This window comes from Pterocles gutturalis, unplaced genomic scaffold, assembly GCF_000699245.1.
Source record: "Pterocles gutturalis isolate BGI_N339 unplaced genomic scaffold, ASM69924v1 scaffold12354, whole genome shotgun sequence".
In the NCBI taxonomy this organism is placed as follows: Eukaryota; Metazoa; Chordata; class Aves; order Pterocliformes; family Pteroclidae; genus Pterocles; species Pterocles gutturalis.
This window is the reverse complement of record NW_010133326.1, coordinates 1-14390: the sequence shown is the minus strand read 5'-3', so window position 1 is coordinate 14390 and position 14390 is coordinate 1. Positions and strand designations below refer to the sequence as shown.

The 14390-nt window shown below is 39.6% G+C and overlaps 1 protein-coding gene across 1 annotated transcript; it reads left to right on the top strand.

Annotated features, from left to right (window-relative positions):
- Positions 1-213: 213 nt before the first annotated feature.
- Positions 214-14318, top strand: LOC104467420 (oncostatin-M-specific receptor subunit beta-like; the record flags this gene model as incomplete). The annotated part of the gene is made up of 8 exons (XM_010081192.1): positions 214-286; positions 2558-2721; positions 5373-5532; positions 8415-8696; positions 9316-9445; positions 10604-10761; positions 12819-12955; positions 14159-14318. Coding segments are annotated over exons 1-8 (1264 nt in total), but the record flags the coding sequence as incomplete, so codon positions are not given.
- Positions 14319-14390: the final 72 nt, after the last annotated feature.

Sequence of the window (14390 nt, the reverse complement as noted above, 5' to 3'; positions counted from 1 at the left end):
AGGTTTTTTTCGTTCCCTATCTTTCTTTTTCCATTCTTCTTCCTGAATTCCTCTTCAACTGCCTGGATTCTATGTGTTTTGGTTTTTATTTATTCATTCTTAAATATGGTAATATTATCCTAGCTATTGTCTGTCATGAACTTCTCCTAAAAGAAACAAATAAATAGAAATGTCATTTTTCCTGATCAGTCTTGTGCAGGAAAAGGCGGATGAATGATGAATCACTTCATGGTTCTAGCAGTGGTGATCTCCCTGAGGACTTGCTACACTACGCACTCACAGCAAGGTAAATGTCTGAATGTTTGCTTTTTTATTTGGAAGCAGACTACAACAACTGAATCTTTAGACTTGCTCATTTGTATGTCTGCTGTGATTTTGCAATAAGTTACGCGCTTAATCAAATTGTTCTCTTTGGTAAGGTGATGAAGCAACTTGTATAATGACCTTTTGTAACCCCATCATGCAAAATTGCCTGTTGAATCATTAACTTGCAATGATGTGAAACCAGAGTGTATTTATTTATCTGCTCCCCCTCTGTCTCATATGTTTTTTGATCTGTACTCTGTCATCTTCAAATAATTTATTTAATCTTTGACAACTTTTCTACCTCTTCCTTTCACTTTCTTGTTTGTCTCATCTATGAAAAGTTTTGCACTTCTATTGGCTCTTTTCTGATTGTGCCACAAGATTCCAGGACCAGATTTTTATTTCTCACACTTCACTCATGTATCCAATACAAAGAAGAAAGCAAATATGCGTATTTCAACGGAACAAAGTTGAATATAAGGATAACTTTCCAGAGTGCTATGTATTTTAAGGTAAAAGTACTGCTTGCACGCTTGCTGCTGGCAGTAGTATTGGGCATGACTCCATCAAAAGAAAAAAAAGGAATGAGTATTTTTAATCAAATTTTCTGTGACCACGATTAAGAAGGAAGAACTTAACAGACTATAATCTGCATTATAGAAGTTGTATTGGCTTAATTAAGTTGGTGAAGGAGGAAGAAGGGTGCTTTTCTTTGTAAATGTACTTGTTATGATACTGAAGGCGTTCATGTATCTGTTCCAGACTTTTTTGCCACTTTTCAACTTTGAAATTCTTGTGTTCAAATTCCATTCACCAAAGGTGCCAGTTCTTCAGCTTTGAGACAATTACCGGTGTCTCTAGAGTGGAAAGACATTGTAATGCAGGCAAGTCCAAACAGTTACTGCATTACAATAACTTGGTCACTTGTCCTCACATGCAGTTGTTCAGGAATAAAATTAGCCTCTGTTGTTAATCCTAAAGCTATTCATATAGTCTTGAGTTAGCTTTCAAATTAAAACAAGTCTTAAGATGCCTTGATTATTTAACTTTGCTAGGAGGAGAAGATTATAGCTGTGAATCCTACAAATATTTCTACATGTGTAAATTATACTACAAAAGTCTTTAAGTTACACATTGTAACTCAGTGGTCTCAAGATCTTAAATATGTCCTTAGCTGTATTGTTTCTTCTGTTTGTTGGTACTGTGTATAAGCCCTGACTTCTGTTCTAGACATTCTTATACCAAGCTCTGAGGAAAAAAAATGTGTGAGGTGTGAACTGATATGTCATCTTACTAAAAGGAGATAGTGGAGGGACACTTGTACAGATGAAGAAAAAACAGAAACTAATGAAACCTTTGGTTTTTTTTTTTTTGTCAAGTTAATTAAATGTGGCAGGTGAAAATATTCTCAGGTGAGATTTTAGCTTGAACAAAAAGAGGCGGATGTAGAGAAGAGAGGCAAGCTCATCATTAATGCAGTAGGCATAGTAGTGACACTCGCAATTGGAATTGTCTAGAGAAGGGGCAGAAAAGGGGATAAGGAAATTCAGAAGATAGGCAGTAGTTTCTTTTAATGGTGCACTCTGAAAAAGGATGGAGGTGCCATTATAACTAGATGTCTAGTTCTAGTGGAAGAATCCACAGCCCTGACTAAAGTACTTTAAGGTCTGTGTAGAGCAACCAGGAACGTGCCTAATACTAGTTTATAATCTGAGCTAGCTCGTGGAAAGAAACTCTTGACCTATCCGGTTAAAATACTTGACTTGCTTTAACTGATTTAATCTTAATTAGGTCAGAGAGAAAAATTGACCCTAGATTTCCTGCCCTAATGATGAGAATGCTTGCTGGGGGTTGGTATTTCTTGGGATTCAGTCCCTGTTAATATATTATGTTGTTCCTCTTTGTAAAACTGTAAAGGGATGGATCAGTATTCCCATAAAGTAGCTGGTAAATTTAGAGTATAAAGAAATTAAATAGCACACCTAATGTCATCGTGGGAAGCTGTGGAGTAGATTCAGAAACCTCATTCTAGCCTACTGATGCCTTAAGGTGAAAGACTATCTTTGCTTTTGATACCAACAGCATGAGTCTTGATCACTCTTTTTTTGTCCCTTCAGAACTGTCTAGCGTGGAACCTATCTTTCCTCTAACCACGTTGTTTCAGATCTGCTTTGCAACTTGGCCAAGCCGTATCTGAAGAACTAAATCATACATAATCATTACTATTTTTGTGTCTTTTTTGTGCTCCTAGAATCTGTTGTGTTTCCAGTAGTGTACCTTAACATTTCCAAGGATTTGGCTCTTCAGCGGTTGCTGGTGGAGTGGGATGTTGGCAAGTCAGCGCATGATGCTGAGCTGGCAATGTCTTTTGAAATACAAGTCCGTCGAACAGATGTAACTACTACTGTGTGGACAGTAAGTATATTTTAAAAACATGTATATTAGTTATTTACAATATAAAGGAAACTAAAGGAAAATCAAATTTTCAGATGCATATACAGATAACTTTGCTGTATAGGTTTATGATTTACAACATAGTATTTATAAAACAATACTAGAAATACCTCCGTATTTTACTAGATGCCAGACTTGGCCTGATGTTATGCCCAGTTTTTGTGCAAAGAAGTATTGACTCAGATGAAGAAGTCATTTCCACCTGTGCAGAATGTAGATATGCCAGTCATATCCTTACTGAGAGATTGTGGTAAGCAGACTTAGGAGATCTGGTTTTAAAGGCCTCTTTTTTCCCTTTCAAGGTGCAGGTCCCCTAAGCAGCTTCCCAGAAAAATCCCTTCCATTGCTCCTAAAGGCAGTCTTTTTTGTAGCATAATTACTACCTTTCACTGGGACTAATTGAGCATGAGTCATGTTGCTGCACCTCCTCTCACCTTATGAACCAAATGATAGTCTCAGCGTGAGCAATGCCTTTTAAGTCCTGTGGCTGGCCCTGTTATAATAACCTTATACCCACCTCTTTCAGTTAAGGAAGAAGTAGTGAAGTCTCTTTTGCAAAGTCCCCATCCTGGTAGTTTTCCTTAACACCTAAACCATCCGCATTTTCTGAAGACACCTAAATCATAGGCTTAGGCCTGCTCCTGATGTTTTCCATATTTTGTGACTTCAGCATGAGAACTTTTGTCTCCAAATAAATTTTTTCTCCTTTGGATCTCACTAAATCTTTTGGGAATGAAATGCATGTTTTAGGGATATTATTATGAGTCATCTGCTGATTGAACTATCGGAGAATATGAAATGCACATGTTAAAACTTAGTAAAACTGGAAAAATCCTCTAGCTCATTTAAAGTGGCTGTTTGTGAGAAAACACATAAAGCAGAGAAGGGCTTATTTTTCTGAAACCAGAAGTCAATAAGATGGGCACTTTTAAGAATTACAGCTTACTCTGATCAGCCAAGTTTGTAGTATTTTGTCCCTGAGTTTGAATAACGACATCTTCACTGCAGATGAGCTCTATACAGATGAGCTCTACGCAGTTCGCAAGATTTTGACCACTTTGATACTTAAGATAGAATTTTTAACACACTATGAGTAGGTCTAAACCTAAAGTCAGAAACTGGCACCATACAAGCAATTAAGTGGTCTTTTGGAGCATCCTTCCAGCAAACCCTTATTAACTTGCTAGAAGAAAGAAGGAGTTTTTCGAATCCAAGGATCTCGTCTGTTCTGTTACTAATAGTAAACACAAAAATAAACAGGGTGTTTTTCATGTCATTACCCCACGGGAATGTATTTGCTTCTGTGTCTTTCTGAAGCATGTATACCAAAAGAGAAACCCTGTGAGTCTGCTCATACCAAAGCACAGACAGTGCATATAACTTCCAAAGCAGTGACTGCATTCATCAGTGCTATAACTGAGAAATTAAATTGTAAACTGATTGCAGACTTGTTCTCAGAGTGGTGATATTAGGAATGTGCAGGTGTTGCTTGATGGAAAGCAGTAATGGAGACCTGTTCTCTCTCTCTAGTTGTCAGTGCGAGCCAGGGCATTGGTACATCTCATATGAGCAGCATGGATCTATATGCTGAGAATGTGGTACAATTGCTTTAAGTAATACTGAAATACATGTTCTGTTCTAAAATGTATTTACAATTGATTAATAGAATTTTTTAGGCCATTTTTTTTCCCCTCCTTCTTATGGGCTCTCATGCCAGGGGAAATTCACACTTGGGATACCTTTTCATCTATCTGGTTAGTTTAAGTTGCTGTGCCATGTATCGGTGCAGCTCATTTAGTGCCCAGATGGGCCTTAGTAAGTACCTGCTGAGACAAATTTGCAGGGAATCTTCTCTTAGTAGCAGAATATTTTATATTTTTCACAGTTTTTCTGTATTTATATAATTCAATATAAAAGTCTTTGCCAAATTACAGAGCATTTAGCTCTCATGATTTTTGAACTCCATTTTATATTTTAGGCTGTCCTTCTGTTCCTTTTATGGAGCCCTATCAGTTTTGGATGTCTTTTTTCATGTTTCTTGCACGTGCATATTACAGCAGTCAAGCATTTTGGGGAAATCAGCAGATATTTTCCTACTCTGCCTGTCACTGATGGTAGTACTGTCCTCAGATGCTGTGCCTCAGCACTACTGTGAAATATCATCTGCATAAATCCTTACTGGCCAGTGCTGATTCTTCCTGTAATTCAGAGCCAGGGTTATGTAGCCTAGAGCATTAGACAAGGTGCACTTGTAGGCAGCAGCATCTGTGCATGCTATTACTCATGTAATAGCAGGCACAAATAACCCGCTGACAGCCTCTGAGAGTGAATTCATTTCATAAGAAGCAAAGCCTGACTCACAGTTATGTTGTCAGAGTCAAGTAGTCTTGCTAGCACACCAGTCACTCCACCACTGCTAGTATAGATTTGCAAGCAGTTACTTAGCTTGCTAGTTAGTGTGAGATCATGTGTAGTGAGCAGGATTTCAGAGATTCATTTTCAAAAGCATTTTCATCCTTTAAGCTTTCTCTCTCCATGCTTTTGATTGTACTTCCAAAGTGTCTATGCATTGCTGTGTTTCAGTACTTTGTTTTACTGGCCTTTGTTTCTAGGAGTTCCATAATGTCACACTTGATAAATCAGGAAAGCCTCTTCGTTGGATATGGGATTCAGACTTACCTTTGGAGTGTTTGTCACACTCAGTGAGAATCAGGAGCAAAGCAGAAGCATCAAAAATCTGGAGTCAGTGGAGTCTGTGGGAGACTGTCCTGGGTAAGCAAAACAAGACTGTGCAGTATGGGTTTTATTTTTTCCAGTACAAAGCTAGATTGTAATTCACCGGTGACTTTAACCGTAATGTTCAGTTCAGAAGAGGTAACATCAGATCAAGAATCCGTTTTGAACTCTTTCATCTGTAAGCACTAACCAGGTCTTTTTTTTTTTTTTTTTTTTTGGCAATAGTAGCAATGCTTCAGCCATTGTGTTAATTTGCAGACTATCTTCCTAAGCTAGTAGAGCAAAAGTTTTCGAGCTTTTCTTGCTCTCACATTAAAACAATGCAGTACATAGAATGGCATGGAATCTTGGATAGGCTCTAGTATAGCCCATCACCAGGTCAGACACAGCCCTGGCCCAAGCTGAGGGAGAGGAGAGGAAGCGCGTAGCTGTGGCTGCATCATCTGATACACGTGTTGTTTTTGTCTGAGGATCTTAGCTTTGATTAGTATTAAAGATGCAAACAGAGAGGAGGAAGTCAGCTCCTTATGTCACTTGGAATGAACTTCTATGAATTATATGAGAATAAACAGGGAGTCAACCAATAACGTAATTAATGATATCAGAAAAACTGTTCTTTTTTTTTCAGATTACAGTGTCTTATTAGAACACTTTGGTTTCCAGAGAATTTGATTTAAACAAAATATGTAACTGCTTTATTAAAAAAATGGCTACAGTGATTTGATAAAGAAACACTGTTCTTGTTTGGAGCAGCCAGGGCTTTTGGTTATGGGAGACGTCGTGGGTAGTAGAAGCATAACAGGTCTGTATACTTGGATTGTGGCACATAGTAATGGAATCATAGATTTATAGAATAGTTTGGGTTGGAAGGGACCTTAAAGATCATCTAGTTCCAACCCCCCTGCAATCAGCAGGGACACCTTCAATTACATCAGGCTGCTCAGTGCTTCATCCAACCTGACCTTGAATGTTTCCAGGGATGGGCCATCTACCACCTCTCATCAACCTGTTCCAGTGTTTCACCACTCTCATAATAAAAAAAAATTGCCTTATATCTTGTCTGAATCCACCTTCTTCTAGTTTAAAATCATTACCCCTTCCTTGTCCTGTCTCTACAGGCCTTACTAAAAAGTGTGTCCTCATCTTTCTTATAAGCCCCTTTAATTATTGAAAGCCACAGTAAGGTCTTCTCGGAGCCTTCTCTTCTCCAGGATGAACAACCCCACCTCTCTCAGCCTGTCCTCATATGGGAGGTCCTCTAGCCTCCTGAACATCTCTGTGACTCTCCTCTAGACCCACTCCAAACAGGTCCATGTCTTTCCCGTACTGAGGACTTGTCAGGTTGGGTCTCATGAGAGCAGAGTAGAGGTGGAGAATCATCTCCCTCGACCTGCTGGCCATGCTTCTTTTGATGCAGCCCAGCATATAGTTGTCTTTCTGGGCTGTGAGCACATGTTGCCAGCTTATGTCCAGCTTTTCACCCACCAGTACCTCCAAGTCTTTTTCCGTTGGGCTGCCCTCAATCCCTTCATCCCTCAGCCTGTATTGATACCAAGGGTTGCCCCAACCCACATGCAGAGCCTTGCACTTGGCCTTGTTGAACCTCCTGAGGTTTACCTGGACCTACTTCTTGAGCTTGTCCAGGTCCCTCTGATGGCATCCCATCCCTTGGGCGTGTAAACTGCACCACTCAGCTCAGTGTCATCTGCAAATCTGCTGAGGGTGCATTTGATGCCACTGTCTGTGTCATTGGTGAAGATATTAAACAGAACTGGTCCCAATACCGACCCCTGAGGGACACCACTCATCAGTGATCTCCATTTGGATATTGAGCCCTTGACCATTAGTCTCTGGATTTGACCAGAGAGTGTCTTGGCAACTACATCCACATTGTAGAGTACCTCAGCCTTCTCCTTGTCTGTTGTTACCAGCTTGCCAGTCATGTTCATTGGGGCGGGGAGTACACTTTCTTTGATCTTCCTTTTCTGGCTGACATGCCTACAGAAGCCCTTGTTATTATTCTTTGTGTCCCTTGCCAAGGTCAGCTCCAGCCATGCTTTGGCCTTCGTGACCCCATCCCTACACAGTTGGGCAGCATCCCTATGCTTTTCCTAGGATAACTGTCCCTGCTTCTGCCTGTGCATGGGCATAACTTGCCCATCTGCCTCACCTTATATAATGGGGAAATAGGGTGCAAGACTCTCCTTTCTTTCTCACTAACCTCAGTCTTGGAGATTTTATTTTTTCAATTGAAATTGGAGGGGGACCACAAATACTTTTTATTTGTCACAAACTGATCCTGTATTACAGACCTGATTTAGAACTCTCTGAAAGGCAGTGACTCTAGATTTCATCAGATGTTTGGATCAGATTATTGAGAGCAGGTTTTTTCTCCAACGTGTGCAAAAGCCTGTGAGTCACTTAAATCCCACTAATTTTTGCATCCAACATTGAAAACAATAGGAGTCTTATTCCAAGCTGACTATGCCCTTACTGATCTGATGCCTTTTAGCTGAGCTCTGCATGAGCTTCAAAACATAATGTTTTTCTAGCCCCCTGCTTGTAATCTTCAAGAGCAGGTGTTTTGGCTGTAAGCATCAGCCTGCTTATAGGTGCAGGAGGTAGTGCTCATCTGTGAAGACGGTTCTTGAATGCACACTCTTTGTTTTCCCTAAGTGTTCCCCATTAGTCTCTTAGGTAGTTTGTTGGACTATATTACATGTTCATGGGTTTAAGAGAAATATAGATTGGATTACATGTGAAGTTGAGCTCTGTATGGGGAAGAATACTAAAAAGTCCATGAATGGATAACATAACAGCAGATCCTTGTGTAAATGCTCAGTTATGTGTTCTGGTTGAAGGCTAAGGCTGCTGCCATGAGCATATTTTGAATTGTTTTATTGTGTACTAATTTGCAGGCCTGGACACTTCAAATAGCAGTGGACCACATATCTTTCCAAATGAAAAAATTGTAGAGGAAGGCTCCGACATTACTTTTTGTTGCATTGGAAGGAAAGGTCAAATCATTAAGGAATTCTTTCTAGTGCCAGCGGTTCATGTTTTCAGTTCTGCAAACAGTGAAGTCGGACTTCTCACTGTGAAAAATGTGTCACATCAAGGAGTGCCCCACATCACAGTCCACTGTCAAGAGTCTTGCAATGAAGAACAGTGCTATGATTATGCTACTTTCTTTGTGGGTAGTAAGTGAATGCTTTACTACAGTTCTATTTTCCTGTTGTTATTAAGTCAAGAATGGCTGTGGGAAATGGGAAGAGAAACACAAAAAGCTTACTGTAAGTTGTCATTATACTGTCACGTCCGGCTGAACTCTGTTTAATATCTGACTTCAGATCTGTACGCTTGCATATAGAAAGCATTAAATAATAGCACTAAATGTGCTGAGATTAATCTCACTAATTGATCCTAGGACAGGTGGCTGATTTTTAGATTTACCTACCTGTTTAGGAGTTCAGCTTCATTTTCTGTGTGCATGTGGCAAAAACTCAGCACAATCCTCTTTTCGAAGGCTAGTAGCAATTTTTGCAGATAGAGAACAATACAGATTAAATTAATGAATATATGAATATAACAAAAATAATGACAAGAAGAAGTGGTTGGAATGCAATTAATTTATGGTCTTATCCTGATTTTCTCTGCAGAGTGGTTATTGAATAAGTATAATTGAAATAGTAACATCTGTAGTAAAACAGACTTTGTGCATATCCGTTATTTCTAGTTTGTTAATATAGTAAAAAGCTTGATGTCTTTTGCCTTGACTGGCATGCTGTTGGTGTTTTTTTGGTTATTCCTTCTGACAAGAACCACCTGATACACCTCATGATTTTTCCTGCCAAACTCAAGACATGAGAATAGTAACATGTACTTGGACCCAAGGAGGAGACACCTATCTTCATGGTCATCGTTCACCAAAATACACCTTGTTCGAAGAGTAAGTTTTCTCATTGTTATATTAACTCTGGCCTATGCTGTACAGAAGAGTCACCTTCTTTCCTTTAAAATATGTGTAAATGTTTTTATCCTTGTTGCCTGCCTCTTTCCAGCTCGTTGAGCAGCTTATTTAACAAAGTTTGGGCAGTGCAGAACTGCACTGAGTTAGACTACAATCAGGATGTAGATAACTTTAAAGTATAATGTAATTATTGGGTAACGCACACAACAGATAACTGGGATTTAATCAGCTGGTAGGCTGAGTATTAATGTGTTCACAATCCATTGACAGCAATCCTGACCCAGACTGCTGATTCCCAGCTAACCCGTAGCTGCCTGTTAGCCTCCGTAGTTCTTTTTCTTTAGGATTTTACAACTTTACATGCAGGCGTTTTCTTGAGTTCTGGAGCTACTGACAGTCTCCTCTCAAAAATCCTAATTCTGTGTATAATTTCTATAATTTCAGCTTTTTTTCTTTTTTTGGTAAAAATCTTTTTGCAAACTTTCTCATAGCTCTTTCTTAGCAGTCTGAGTCAATGTTACACAGCTGTGGCGTATCAGACCAGGCCCCAGAGGCATCTAAATGGAGAGGAGAGGGGCTTTACAGCAGGGCATGCAGAGAAAGGGCAACTCATAAAACAGGACAGATGCCTCCTCGTCAGAACAAACTTTCATCAGATCTCAGCAGAAGGCAGGTCATCAGTGTATACCTTCATGGTCTCTGCATCATTCATTTCCACAAAGATATGATAGTGATTTGAAAATGGAAGGTTAGAAGATGCACTTGAAATTACTGGTTTTCAAAACACAATGGTAGACATGAATGGTTTCATTCTTGGCAAATAAGTTTTAGAATTTCTTTGAGGAAATCACTAAAAGGAATTTAGCTGTATCTCAAAAGTATAGCAATTTAGATGTATCTTAAAAGCATAAAGTAAGCTTAGACTTTGAAGAAAACTTTCTTCTGATGGTAAGAATACCTATATTCATCCTACTTCAGGCTAGGAGAAAGAACTGGGTGGCTTCTTATAGTCCCCCTCAGCCTTATTTTTTGTGATGCTGTATTGTAGTTGGGCATCACAAATTTCAACATTTATGTTGATGCTACCTTATGGAAAAATGTCTTTCTCTCTTTCCCCCCCCCCCCCTTATTTGATAGGTTTTCCCAAAAAGTGGTTCCATGCACAGGAAGTTGTTCTGAGCAGTGCTCATGTTCTTTGGATATAGGCCAGCAGAGGATCTGTAATATCACATTGACTGTGGAAAACGCACTGGGAAAGAAAACTGCCGTGGATGTTTTTGATGTAACTCACAGAAGTAAGGTGTTTTCTGTGTCTTTGTTGAGGAGCTTTTGTTGCAGGCCTTGCCGTCCTCCTGATTTTAGTACTTGAGTGCCCCAGTTTAAAGGATGGAAGTCCTTGATGTTTGTTTTCACAGTTGTTATTGGTTATCTGTCTCTGTGCTATACTTAGCTGCTTTCTCTTCAGTATCAGCTTTGCAAAGTTGTGTTAATGGTAGCAAATAGCTTCATCCCAACGGTCAGATTTGGTTATTGAAATGGTTCAAAATCTGCTGCTTTGCTGAAGCTGGCTCATAGTATAGGATGCAACGTGACACAAGGATATAAAATGGGGAGTTCAAGAAAAATATCTGTATAGGTTACTTGGAAATTCAGTCCTTTCTACAAAATATTATTGCCAATGTTACTGTCTTTCCAAAGTAAAATGGAGATGCACATTTTCAAAAGTGGGTAAATAAAATGACTAACACCTCTCCAAATGAGATGTGATAGGTGTGTAAGCAGCTATTGCCAGGAGAGAGGGGCTAGCACTAACCTGTATTGGTGCAATATGGGACAGTGACATCTGTCAGGGAGGAAGAGTAGATCATCATCAGTGAAATAAAACAGATTATTCTGTGAGAAGTAACTGATGGCTGTGGTTCCTTTTTCCCTATTAGCTGTGTCCTTTATCACCGTGTGCCCCAGGTCCTAGCTACTCCTGCCTCAAAACACCTGGGTATTTCCTGTGTCTCCAGGAGTATTTCTAGTTCTCCTTGTGTCCTCTAGCTCCACCACATCCACCTCAGTGTTCCCAAGGTCCTGTGGCTACTTTACCTGTTTGAAGAAGCAGGAGGCAACATCTGCTTCACTTGGTTCTGAAGCTGACAGGCTGATGGACAGGGGAGGCTGCTGGTGTGACTGCTGCATTCTGTCAGCACTTCCTCAGAGGCAGTGATTACAGTTTTGCTACACACACTTTTTCATATGACTCGTAGGAACATATGTTAAATGCCTGTCTCTGTTAAATTTGTCTCAGAGAGGCATGATCGTTCTACAAGTAGATTTATTTGATTGTTTTGAGGTGGAAGAAATAGAGCAGGAAGAAAGGAAGAGGAGTAAACTGGAAGGTTGTAGTGACACAACGCAATATTATAAACTAAGTTTTCATGCGAAAACAAGTTAAAATAGGTTACATTCAATGTGCTAAGTACATTAAAGTTTTATTACAGTTTTCTTTTTCAAGTTCTAGTGATTGTTACAAGTTAAAGAATAATATTTATGAATTAACCTTTTAAACAGTGATTGCTATAAAGTCCTTTATGTTTTCTCTGATTCTGAACATACTTACAGTACGATTTTCCTTACTTAAAGGATGTCAGCAAATAAAGAAAAAACGAAGACCATAGTTTCCAGTTCTGCATGTGGTAGCTGGGACATTCTGTGTCAAACACAAGCTCTTTTGAGTCTGGAAGTCCTCAAACTGTAACTCATGGTCCATGAAGTTCTAGAATAATGGCCAAAGCTGTAAATGTACCACTCACTTACATTGTCTTGTCTTATTCCTTACAATTGGACTGACAATATGGGAGAGTTTGAGCTCACTAAATACTGCTTACATAGCAGTAAAGGATCTTGGAAATCTTTTGGAAGAAGTAGCATTGGCTCTGTTTACCGGAGGGTTACTACTGGCAGGAAGCAATGTAAGAGTTGGGAATAAAATTTCTGGTGAAGAAGCTCTGTTCTGGGGTGTAGAAAAGTGGCAAACCTTCTCACCGTGCTACATCAGGAGCCTCTGCCAGGCCCTGGATTAGAGAATTTTACTGCATTTGCGATAAAAGTCTCTGACTCTTTCTTTTGTTCATGATGTTCTAAAATAGTTCCAAGTCAGCACAAGGGGTTTTTTTAATCTTGTATAACATTTACTTACATTTACATTCTGAAATTAATTTTTACTGAATTATATCTGCTTCTCCTAGACTGGCAGAAAAATCTGCATTTCTTATTTGTTTTTACTACTCAGCTGAAATACCTTAAAATACTTTTGAATATATTTTATGTTTTACAAGTGCTAACTCAGATTTTCCATTGGCAGTTTATCCTGCTGCACCTTTCCAGCTATGGGAAGAATGCACAGATACAGAAATCACATTATATTGGAAACATCAAAACAAAGGAAGGAAACTCTTTTGTCAGACTGAAGTGCTCCAACCTGATGGGAAAGTACAACTGGTATAAAACCTGAATTTCATACACAAAAACATAGCAAGTATCTTTTTGACTTGAGTTTAAAAAATAATTCCACAGCAATAGGAATACTTGCTAAATCTTGTGACCATGTTGATGTGTCTGTTTTCTGGATTTGTTTGCTCCCAAGCTCTACACTGATGATGTGGTCCACTCGGGCAGCCATTGCTGGCACTAGTTCATACTCCCAACACTTCCTATACTGCTGGCTGAAGTGTATGGTGTGATGGGTCTGCCTATGTGGCTCTCTCCTCTGCTGTATGGGTTCTGAGATCTGTTGAAATAAATGCAGATACTCACGGGCATTATAATTGCTGTTAGCTATTGCCAATCTTGATTTGTTGTGGTTTGATGACTCCTATCATCTTACACAGAAATGGTGGGGAGGTGTGTTGAGGGCTGCTTTTATATTAGTAGAGGAGCTTTCTGTGTACTACTGACTGTACTTGATGGTAGTGTGTCAGGTTTCTAGTGAGGGAATACCAGAAGAGTTTTTCTTCCCATCCTCTTCCATCTCCTTGAAGATTATTTGAATAGGCTCCTTGTCTAGTTCCACCTCTTTCACAGTGAGTTTGATGAGCATACTTACTGTGGTTCCTCTGTAGCCCTCTACTTACAAGGGCAGCTTGCCTCTAGCATATTAAAAGTCATTTTGAAGATGGGGAGCAAGCTGTGGTCTGTCTTAAGTATTGTTAAAGAGCTGTTAGATCAAATGGCTGCTGCAGTTGACCATTGCAGGAGACAGTTTAGAGAAGGGGCTTAAAAGCTGCTTGGTTTTTGACTTTTACCAGAACTCACCCTGTCTCTTATGGGAAGAAATGGAAATAAAAGGTAGCTGTGCATAGAGCTGGAACAGCGTCCTACTTATATGAACTGAGTAAGAGACCCAGACTGGGTGAGGATAAGGCCTCACTAAATTTCTTTCCTTGATGTCAGAGTAGTCATTTGTCAGGTTGTGGTTCCTACTCAAACAGTTACACAGAGACTGCTTGCAGGCCTCTTTTTGGATCTCATGGTTTGGGTTTTTTTTTTTTTTTTTTTTTTTTTTGGCTATTTTTCCATTATTATCCTTCCAAGTCAAGCTTGACTGGCTGTCATGGGATCTAGAGGAAGAACTATTCTTTCAGACAAAAACCTCTTGCTGATGAAGCTGAAGTAAGCTCTGACTTCTGTTTTTATGTCTTGCAGCATAATAGTTCAGACATGGATCTCCATTATGCCAGCATCACACTGGGTGGACTGGAGCCATACACTGAATATACAGCTCGAGTACACTGTGGGGCAGCTAAGCATTTCTGGAGGTGGAGTGAATGGAGTGAAGCCCGAACCATCAGAACAAAGGAAGCAGGTAAGTCCAGCCTATTGAGAAGGGAAGCTTGAAGGATGTTGCGGGTGCCCACCAAAGCTGCCCTATCACTCC